We start from the raw sequence: 11,337 nt of genomic DNA on the forward strand, positions 1-11,337 counted from the left end.
TGTGAGAGAGATGGAACACTGTAACAGGTTGCCCCATCCTGGAGACTTTCAAGGTCAGGCTTGTTGGGACTCCGAGCAACCTGATTTTAACAAGATGTCCCTGCTCACTGCATGAGGGTTGGACTAGATGACCTTTAGAGGTCCCTTCCAACCCACTGCATTCCATGAAGAGAGTCCTTGTGCTAATATTATACATGCTTTACTGGAACAGGTAGGTGTAGTGTGATTTCACTTAAAGCAAAACTCTACTCTTGAAAGCAGTATATATGAAAATACCAATTCTCTTTTACATATGTCGTCTTGTAGAGGCTGTGAAGGTTCAAAAGATCATGCATCATCTCATTTGCAGAACAGTCCTTTAATAATCTTTTGATGACTTTTCGTGAAGCTTTCTCAAGTCATCCTTGTTAATACAGTAGCACAGATACAAGAAATATTCCGTTTTGTCTTAGTTTTCAGTTTTAGGATGAGATATTTGACTCATCTTTGAGTTGAGCGAAACTTTTGGTGGAAAACATTTCTATACCAACACTGAATCATTCTTTGGGCTATAGGCATGTTCTGCATTTTTCTGTAACACTTTGACTGTATTTGCAGAAAAACTCCTGTATATTGCCAGAAGATTTAAAGAACTTCTATCTAATGACCAATGGCTTCCAGATGAGCTGGAGTGTGAAGACTAATGGTGAGTCCATGCATTCTTATCCACCAATACATTCGTTTCACTGCACCTAGTCTTTCCTTTGCAGAATTTTTAAATCTCAAATTTACTTTCTGCACAGTCAATACACATTTTTCAGTGTTCTCCGTTAGTCTGAGCAAAAGTATATGCATCAAATCATTTTGAGTGAAAAGTCTGCACAATTCCTTAACTCACAAAAAAAATGTAGTTTATTTCTGCTAGGCAGCTTGATCAGGTGACCACAGAAAACTGATCTCTAAATTAATAAATGAATGCAGTTCTGCCTAAGATCATAGAATTTTAGAGTTGTCCTGTTGAGGGAAAAAATACAACTGCACATCAGACATCCCTTTGTGATGAACAGGGCAAAACCTATTGTTTGTGTGTGTTACAGAAGAGATGCACGCACTGAACACTGGCTACAAACCAAACAAGTCTTCATGATATAAATTCCATTCTGCAATACACAGGCCATTTGTTGACACTCAGATTTAGGCATGTGGTTTAAATCTTATACCTAGACTCCCTTTACAGTTCATGGAGGGAGAGGCAGATCTAGCACATTATTCAGTCAGGAAGCAGTAGGAAAGGTCACCCTCTGATAATCCCTCTTTCTCATTACGATGTGTGTAAGTGTCAGAGCCTGATTCTGCTTTCCACCAGCTAAAATCCAATCAGTGGAGTTATTTCTTTAGTCAGTGTTGGAAGTAAGAACAAGACTGAGCTTTACTGTCTGTCCTTCTTTGTCTGGAATCATTCACTCTGCACTGGAGCCCTGCACTATTATCCTGGCTCTAGCTGCCTTCAAAGGAGGTTGTCAAACTGGGCTGTGGACACCGCTCACTTCAGGAGATAAGTCTCAAATACAGGTGTTTTCTCAGAACATGGAATTTCATTTCAGAAACGGTGTCAACGCTCTAGCACCTGCACTGAGTCTCATCATGTTTCCTGTGAGATTTAGTTGTGTTGTGACCGTTGGAGATTCTTGTTTTCAGGGCACACAAGTGCACAGAGACCAAGACAGATCCAAAAACTGCCTTGTTTGAACAAGCATCCAGTAGTGCCTTCTAAAGTCCTTCACACTGGCATATAGCTGAAAAGGGTGATTGTTGACTTGATGTCTGGTAAAAGTACTAGTCCTCAGAAAGAGAGGCATGTGACAAGTTACCAAGCGTTCATGATTGGGTACTGCATCCAGTTTTGTTCAATGTCTTTATCAATGACCTGGAGGAGGAGATTGAGAGTACCCTCAGGAAGTTCACTGATGATACAAAACTTGGGGAGGGTTGGCTTGCACCTGTCAGGCTATGCAGGCATCCAATGTGACCTGGACAGGCTGGAGAGCTGGGTGCAGGCAAACCTCATGAAGTTCAATAAGGACAAGTGCAATATCCTACATCTGGGGGGAAATAACAACAGGCACCAGTGCAGATTAGGGGCTGCCCTGCTGGAAAGCAGCTCCACAGAGAAAGACTGTGGAGTCCTAGTGGACAGCAAGTTCTCCATGGAACAACAATGTGTCCTTGTGTCCAAGAGAGCCAATGGGATCCTGGGGTGCATCAAGAAAAGTGTGTCCAGCAGGTCTAGCAAAGTTCTACCCCTCTACTCGGCCCTGGTGAGACCACACCTGGAATACTGTGTCCAGTTTTGGGCTCCCCAGTTCAAGAGAGACAGGAACGTGCTGGAGAGAATCTGATGAGAGTCACAAGGATGAATAGGGGACTTGAGCATCTCCCCTATGAAGAGAGACTGAGAGACCTGGGGCTGATAAGTCTTGAGAAGACTGAGAGGAGATCTCATGAATGTCTATTCATATCTGAGGGGTGGGTGTCAAGTGGAGGGGGCCAGGCTCTTTTCGGTGGTGCACAGTGATAGGACAAGGAACAATGGGTTCATATTTGAACATAGAAGATTTCATCTCAACATGAGGAGAAACTTCTTTACAGTGAGGGTGACAGAGCACTGGAACAGGCTGCCCAGAGGGGTTGTGGAGTTTCCTTTTCTGGAGACTCTCAAAACCCACCTGGATGCATTTCTGTGCAGACTACCCTAAGTGATCCTTCTTTGGCAGGAGAGGTGGACTTGATAATCTCTTGAGGTCCCTTCCAACCTCTAATGTACTGTGATACTGTAATACAGGAACACCCACATACTGACACACTAATAACATCCTGTGACAAAGTGGAAAAAAAAAGGAGGCACCCTGAGCAGATATGTGAGGTGGAGGACAAGCTGCCTTGTAAGCTAGGAAGGGGTGCGGAGTTTTTTTTGTATCCAAGGGCAGCAGCCGGGACAAGAGATATGAGGAAGTAGCTGTAGCTAGGCAGGACTTCAAATAGGCAGTTTCACAGGGCTGGACAAACAGCTGCAGCATAGCTTAGCTAGCAGTGTAGTTCTCATACCTGCAGGGCTTTTAAGTGGTGTCACATCACATGTGAGTGTGTCTCTGTGTTTGAAAAAGCCTAATTTTTCATCATATGTAGCCTGACTTGGGTAAATGTTGAGGCCTGCTGGGTACACCCATCTCTTTCTCCACTCTGTATTTTAAAAGAGTTTGAGTTGATGTATGGAGGAAAAGAAAAACCTTCTATGTTTTCTTGACCCTGTATATGATTAATGATCAGTCTTACTGCAGATAACCCCATGCCACTGGGCTCCATGGTGATTAATAGTATTGCAAACCTGTGTCGACTTGGGGGTTCCTCTATGTACACTCTGCCTAATGCACCAACTCTCGCTGACCTGGAAGATGACACAGATGAGGAAGGTAAGGCCCTGTTAGCAGGCTAGAAAATATGTCCTGTCTCATCCTTTTATCTCTGTTAGGATAATGTTAGGGTTTAAGCACATGGATATAGAACAGAAAAGGTAATTCCAAGTAGGTGGGATTCTCTTTGTCTCCTGGGGTGGATCTGCTATAGCCTTAACAGGAAGATCTGTATGCTGTGAATCTGAAAAGTGTGTGTTTCCAGACTGCCTAAAAATGCTGGGCATCCTGCAGTTTGGAGTGAAAAAGAATTTTAAAAGCCCACTCCTTTTCTCAGAGTTCTCCAGTCTTGTTAGACTGGAAGAATTAAGATAAGAACAGAGCTAAGTGTCATGGTAACTCCTTAAAAATTGCTATTTGATTTCAGTCTTATCTCTGAATCTCTATAGCTCTTACAGCTTCTAAGCGTGGCTGGAAGTTTCTTTTTGCACATTCCTGTTTGTCTGCAATTGTGATCTTCTAGCCATTGTAAAGGAGTGGGCCAACTTACTCTTTCATTTAGCCACTCAAATCGCCACTGATGAATTTATAAACATGATGAGAAAAACTTACATCCCCACAAGAGTTTTCATCCTATCTTTCATGGAAACTCTTCTGAAGAGTATGGTTTTTACATCCCTCTTCTTCCCCAGCAACTTCAGAATTCAGTTACATTCTGCAGGAACTTGAAGCTGCACAATCCCAAAATGGTCCTGTAGAAATGTTATGTGGTGATTGTGGGTCACAATCTGAATATGAGTTAGAGTACATTGCTGTTCAGAAAGATGCTGATGTCACACTGGACGTATGCAGGAAAATATGTCTCCAAGTTGATCAAAGTTCTCTGTCAAGAGAAAATGAGTAAACTGTTCTCCATATTCTCCATAGAAAAAAAGGAGGAAGAGAAAAAAAGATGTTTGATTGAACAGAAGTAATGAGTTTCAGTTGCAGCAAGGAAGATTCAGGATCCACATGGGGAAAGCTGCTAGGTGATAATGGTGGATTTACATTTACTGCCTGTAGATTGTGACATCTGCAGCACTAGAGAACTTTAATTAAAAATTAGACAAACACTTCCCAAGAGAGACATCTGTAAAGCTGATCTTGCTTTAAGTCAGGGCAAGACAAGTGGGCACTTTGATGTCTTTTTTCAGCCATCTGATTTTGACCCTCTGGTTTCTTTCCCTACTAGAGATCTAACATTTTCTCACTTTTTTTTCTTTTTTTTTTTCTTCAAACACATAGAACTAAATCCTTTCCAAGAGGTATTAATACAATAGTTTGGTTTAATTCTTCCTTGGGTGATTCATTAATAAGCACACCAAATAGATTTACTCTTTACAGCTGAGTCACAGACAGTTTTTCAAAGGTATTTTATGACAATATTTCTTTTTTTGTTTTGTTTTCAGGTAATGAAGACAAACCAGGGAAGCCACACTTTGATTCTCGTAGTCTTATCTTTGAATTAGACCCATGCAATGGGAATGGGAAAGTTTGTCTTGTTTATAAGCAAGCTAAACCAGGTAGGGCTGAAAAGAGTCATCTCTTGTTGTGGATTGTATCTGGAGGCCACTTACATAGAATCATCTTATGTTTCTGATCTTTGCAATTTGTAGATGAACATTTACTGGGATGTCCTGTCTCCAATGAAACCAGGGGCTCAGCCATGTGGAGTCTTAACTAGAGCTAACATTTTCCCTCCTTTTAATGTTGGAGTCTGAGTTGTAACTTGTGATTTCTGCATGCATAGAAACAGGGAAGTATTCACATGTGATGTACAGACAAACACGTTGAAATAATACAGAGAGCTAGAGCTTGGCCACTGGCATATCTCTGGTTACTTGCATGTCTCAGAACAATTCCCTTACATCTTGATGAGAAAGACTGTAAATCTTCTTAGAAACAACAGGTAGATGGTGAAAAAGGTCCTTAGGTGACTGGTTCTTCCACTTTGTGCATGATGTAGAGCCTCCAGATGCTAACTAGGCCAGAATTTGGTAGGAAGACTTGATTAGGAGAGTGAAAAATGAGAGCTGAACTTTTTCTTCTGACAGATGCTCAGAAAACCGTTACCAGTCAGCAAACAGTGGAACAACTGACCTGAGTCACTTGTAAAGTAGTTGTCATCTGACAGAGTGCACAGATCACTCAGTGTATGTGTATACATATTTGTTCATCATACTGAAGTGCAATTGTGATATACTTGTTCTTAAGTAAATTCTTTGGTTGTTATCTTGTGTCTCATTGGGTGTGACTAAGCTCCCAAGGCAGAAACTTCTTGCTTAACCTCTTGCCTTCCAGTGTTAGTAATTCCAGCACATGCAGTGAATAACCTGGGCAAGGGGAGGGAGTTCTGTTTACAGGTGTTGGTGTCAGCACAGGAGGCAGTGTGTTTAATTTACAATGTTCAGTTTCTCAATTTCCCAAGTAAAATCACTTATTTTTATGCAACAAAGGGTGTTGCCACCAGAGAAATACTTGATCAGTGTGGAAAATTTTTGCAAAATGTGTTTTTGTTGGCAGCACACACTCCCATGGCTTCCAGACTCTGGACTCTAGTCAGTAATCCAGATGTCTGACAGTTGAGTTAGTTGGTTTTTACTTTGTAGAGGAGATAAATGTTTGTCATAATTGTACTCTGAACTTAGACTACAAAGCTGCTAATGCCCAAGCATGTACCATGTAGTGCATCAGTCCCGGGTTGGGAAGGAAAAACATTTTTCATCCATTTTCTGGTGGAGAAAGTGAGCATAGAGATAATTGCAAAAGTATTTTAGTAAGGCTGGGAGTAGACCCAAGTCGTTTTTGGTCACAGTGCTCTAATCATTAAACCATATTGCTTCTGAATAAGCATCTGTGTTAGTCAAGGATGCTGCGGCCTTTCTGATAAGTATGTTGTGCCTCCCACCTGACAATGGCCAGGGGTTGGTCTTATCACCAGTGTAATTTGTGTTTGTTTTGTTCTAGTTGTCTCCCCAGACACAGAGATATGGTTCCTGGACAGAGCTCTGTATTGGCATTTCCTCACCAAAACCTTCACAGCCTACTACCGCTTGCTGATTACCCACCTGGGCCTCCCACAGTGGCAGTATGCCTTCACCAGCTATGGGGTCAGCCCACAAGCCAAGGTAGGACAGCCAGATCCAGCTCACCAATATTTTACATAAGTATAGATTGGAAAAACATCTTCTCGTGTTTTGACAAGCATTGTATAGGTTCAGGTGAGCCTCCCTGTTAAGCCATGGAAGGAACCAGAGTCCTTCCTCTCTAGGGTATTAACAGTCATTTGTTTAGGTTAGTGAATTAACTAACATTGTGTTAACCCTTCTTTTCTCACCTGAGTTGGTCTCTCCCTTTGGCCTGTAGTAGCAGGTGGTGGAATACCAATTATTTCTTTGCTTTCTTGATCCTGAAGCAAACCTTCACTTCCATGACTGCTGGCAAGTGAGAAGATGTAGAGCCATTCAAGCCCAGAGCTGTGAAAGTTTTGTCCAAATCAGTTTTCTAGGCTTAGCACTGAACAAGAGTTCTCCGGGTGTAAAGTCCAGGTACACATTAGACAGAAGCCCTGAGAAAGACTATGAGCTTGAGCCTTGTTAAGAGTATTAATTCCTTTGCATCCTCCTTAGTCATAAAAATGATGCTCAAAAAGGGACAATATCAATGCCATCAGTCCTAGAAGCAATTATAGGAGAGCTCGAGGTACAGCCTCATGACTCTGGCAGCCCCTTATTATTACTAAAATTGCTGTTACTGTCTCAGTGAGTGCCCTTCACTTCACCCAAACATGACAGCCATCTTACCAGCATGATATCCCTTGGTCCTGCCTCAGCCCTGTGCATGCATCAAAACTACTTGCTAAAATCACTCTCAATTTCCCATCAATCAATGGCTGTAAAATTTGATTCTTTGTATTTCTCGTGTCTTCCCTGTTATGCTATGCTGCACTTTATCAGCCAAGGCTATGTACATGGTACTCTGGCATATACCTGTGCTCTGCCTTTCTTTTAAGTTTCCTGCTGTAATTTTTTGTTATGCTCAGTATATTCACAAACCTTAATGAAATCATTCTTGTATTCCATAATCACTTGCAGCCCCTGTTAGTTAAAATCTTCCTAGTATGTTAACCAGTATCATTCTTAAAGATTTTCAAGGGTGGTATCTTAAAGCTGTTTTCCATTAAGCAGCACATGAATAGATTGCCATATGTATTTTGGTATTGATCTTTTTATCTTGTACCTTGTTTAACACTTTGCTGATAGTTTCAGTGGGATTCATAATACCATAACCCCTCCAGTTTAATTTCCTTACTGCCAGTGGCAAACTGACAGAAGAAAACACCAGAAGATGAGAACTACAGGGCATAACACTGTGGCTGCAAATGGGAAACAACAAAAAACCCCAACGTTGTTGTCACTTCTAGTAAAATGAGGCCAAAGAGAAATGAACACAAAATAGTTTGTGTAAAGAGTTAAAAAAACTTCATTATTGTATGTGTGAAGAGTGGGAAGGAAGCTGTATTTTGAGAAGCTCAACTAGGTTGGGTTTAGTTTATAACCATTTCTAAATTCCAAGGGTTTTAAATCTTTTCTGCTTCTCTGAATCTAAACAAATGTGGTTTAGTTTTAGCCCCTCCCTTTACTTTTCCTTCTGTGGTGTAAACCAAGACCTGTTCCTGATAGGAGTTACACTGCATTAAAGGTAGGGTTAGGTTTGTGCCTGGAATGTGCCTGTCATATCTGGAATGTGGAGCAGTTTCAGGGCTGTAGTTGCAGCTGAGCCTTGTGTATCCTTATCACAAGGCCCTCTGTGCAGTCCGGTAAACTGCAAACTGATGTGCAGTGTATGATTAAAATCAGGTCTCAGGGATGAGGGGGAGCAGGGGGAAATGTCTGACTGTGGTTTGCTTTTAACATCTTCCCCACCATCCTTTCTTTCAGCAATGGTTTAACATGTATAAACCCATAACCATCAACACTGCTCTCCTCTCTGAAGAAGCTGATTGCTTTGTGAACAAACTGGACCCCAATAAGGTATTTAAAAGCAAGAACAAAACTCCGGTGATCAAAAAGAAATCACCTTCCCAGCCGGCAGGCTCCCAGAAGAGTCACACTAGCATGACCTCCTCCAAGACATCCTCACTAGCTGGGAATTCTTCAAGGAAGTGAGACCCCCGGAACTGACTCCAGACAGCATTTGAAATAAGCTTTTATGTTCTCTGATGTAGAGTCCCAGTGGTTCAGACCAGGTTCCTTGAGCTTGAATAGATGTGCCCATGGAAAACACATTGCAGCGTTTGCATGAAATACAACCTTAATCTGCTTCAACACAGGAGCAATGTAGAAACTGGAGACTGAGGAGAAAACCTGAGACACTGATTTTAAAGTCCCTTCGGCTACTTGCAGATGTACTTTCCTTAGGACATGAAGAAGCTCTTGATGTCACTGCTCTATAGGGAAGCTTTTGTTCCTATGCAGTGAGAAGAAAGCAAATGTAAGTCAGTTTAACAGACCATGTGGAAATATGAATAGGAAGATATGTCCCTCTCTGGAGATACTCAAAACCCACCTGGCTGCATTCCTGCATGATCTGGTATAGGTGATCCTGCCCTGGCAGGGGTGTTGAACTAGATGTTCTTTTGAGGTCTCTTCCAGCCCCTAATATTCCATGATTCTGAGATTCCGTGATATTTCTGTTATCTCCTTTGAAAGAAACCTGCACTGCATGCTATGGCAGCAGGCTGAAACTCACTGAACAAAGAAATATCTTCTGCTTCACAAAGAATCAAACTGTTCACTTCCTTGTACTCCTTCCAACTTTGGCTCTAAGATTCATGGTAGAGAGGGATCTGGGGCCTCCACGTCTGTGCACCGGCTTAGTCACGTGCTGTACAGCCCAGACCAGTTCTTGACCTTTGTGATGTATCTTTTCAGATAGCAACCTTTGTCTTTTCCAATAACCCTGAAGGAAGCAAGGAGCTGCAAGATTCCTCATTGTCTCTGCTTTCTCCTCTTGTGGGAACTGCTGAGCCAGGGCAGGTCAGTCATTGGTGTTAAGTGTCTGTAAGCCAGGAGGACCCCTTGGTTTGTCACAGATTCATTTGAGAAGTTGACTGTTCAAATAGCTTTTGTCAGGTTTCATTTAGGAGGGATCTGGCTGAGGATCACCAAGATTCTACATCCTTGGAAGCCCCTGATACTGTTTTCTGTACTATAAATTTTGGGGTTAGAACTGCACTTTAACCCATTCACTGCTGGTTTTCGGTTACATCCAACCATTGCCACTGTCTTCCTAGATATGCTGAAAACACATGTTAGCAACCCACACATTTTGTGCCTAAGCTGGAAAATCAGAGTCACTAACTTCAAATAAGCATTGATTATTTAAACAGCATCACGTTTTATTTGTTAAACACTCACATAGTTACAGAAGATGAACCTACCTCACAAGGATGTTGTGAGGCTTTCATGAGTATTTGTATGGCTTTCAAGAAGACAAAGCCACCCTGTAAGTGCTTAGTAGTATTTTAATAAAGATTTCAATATTTTCCTCCAAAGTGATTGCATATTTGAAGATACTTTTGGGAGCACGTGCACAAGAATGTCTGGCATGAGAAGTCTGCAGGCTGCATTCATTGTTTTTTTTAGTGCAGTACAAAATCTCTCACTGAGGACAGATGGGTTACAGTGCCTTTTAGCTAATCCCATCTTGAGCTAAACTGAATTTTACAGTTTATTTCAGATAGTCCAAAAGTCTCAACTGTGTGGCAGCTTCTGTCCAGTGTTCACCATTCAGAATCTAAGCAGCCATTGGCTCTGCCATGCTTTACTGGCTCCCAGTACTGCCCAGGGCCCACCCTCAAGTGCAACTGCTGCTTTCCCTGGCAGCTGCCCTCTGCCACCCCCAAATGAGAGAAGATCCTCTAATGTTCTTCAGCCCTCTTAAGTGCTGCATCTCTGCCAGGGGATGATCTGCTGTAGCAGCCCTAATGAAAGGTCAGCTCTAATGGTGAAGCAGAGATATCAGTGCCTACCACACCACCCCCCCCCACCTCATGCTTCAGTAATACATCCTTTTAATAGTGAGATGTGAATGATCATTAACGCCAGTACATGCCATTTTCTGGAGTTCCGTGCAATAAAGTTGTTATGTCAGTTCCTGCTCTTGGAGGTCCCTGTGTTGTGTGTTCATGGTACCCAGCCCTGGGACTGCACTCATGTGCTTGGCATAGGTACCAACTTACTTAAGCACTTCCTAGAAAAGTTAAGAATGTTGATGCCCCCCCTGGGAGCAAGCAGCCTCTTACACTTTTAATCCAATGATACCTCCAACTTGTAAGGCTGTTGCAGGCCCACTCCCTCATTCAAATGGAGGTGGCAGAATTCCTGCTGGAGCAGAGCAGCCTTTTTCCCCAGTTTGCATATAATCAGAGTGGAAAAAAGGAGTTGGGATTCTTTTGGGGGTGTTTGGGGATGCTGCCACAGTAGTTGTCAGAATCCTTCCAAATGGTGGTAGTTAAAATCTAACCTGTGAGTAACACATGGGGTTCCAAAAACTGCACAACCCAAAAAACCCACCAGATTCAGATTGTCAGACTGTCTTTGCTCTTCTCTGTGCTCTGCCAAACTAGGTCTGTTAGGATGGCAGATTAGCAAATGGAAGCAAGCCTAGTGTAGTATCTACGTCTTACCAAAGAATATTCCAAAACAAAGTTTCTTTAATTATGTTGTTTCTGCTACCACTGCATCCTGTATTTTAATTTCTATATCTTGCAGTTCTGCTTTGCTTCTCTCCAGAATGTCATCTCTGGTTTTTGGTAGATTTTTACACAAGGAGATTGAATAATTACTTTAGATCACAAAAAGGTCTAGCCCTGCCCAGGTCTACCCAACTTCTCAGAGACCTAGTG

General features: G+C 42.2%; 1 protein-coding gene across 6 annotated transcripts in view; it reads left to right on the top strand.

Annotated features, from left to right (window-relative positions):
• Window positions 1–10,570, top strand: part of TPGS2 (tubulin polyglutamylase complex subunit 2) — a 29,920-nt gene extending 19,350 nt beyond the window's left edge. Inside the window, exons 3-7 of one of the 6 annotated variants that reach the window (XM_054397320.1) lie at window positions 598–685; window positions 3,318–3,467; window positions 4,838–4,951; window positions 6,396–6,556; window positions 8,369–10,570. In XM_054397320.1, the coding sequence (XP_054253295.1) occupies window positions 598–685; window positions 3,318–3,467; window positions 4,838–4,951; window positions 6,396–6,556; window positions 8,369–8,596 (741 nt within the window). In that variant the 3' untranslated portion in view covers window positions 8,597–10,570. Of the gene's footprint in view, window positions 1–597; window positions 686–3,317; window positions 3,468–4,837; window positions 4,967–6,395; window positions 6,557–8,368 lie in introns of all 6 variants that reach the window. The other 5 variants (XM_054397319.1, XM_054397322.1, XM_054397323.1 and 2 more) reach the window with 5 other exon arrangements.
• Window positions 10,571–11,337: the final 767 nt, after the last annotated feature.

The sequence above is a fragment of the Indicator indicator genome, chromosome Z (assembly GCF_027791375.1).
Source record: "Indicator indicator isolate 239-I01 chromosome Z, UM_Iind_1.1, whole genome shotgun sequence".
NCBI lineage: Eukaryota > Metazoa > Chordata > Aves > Piciformes > Indicatoridae > Indicator > Indicator indicator.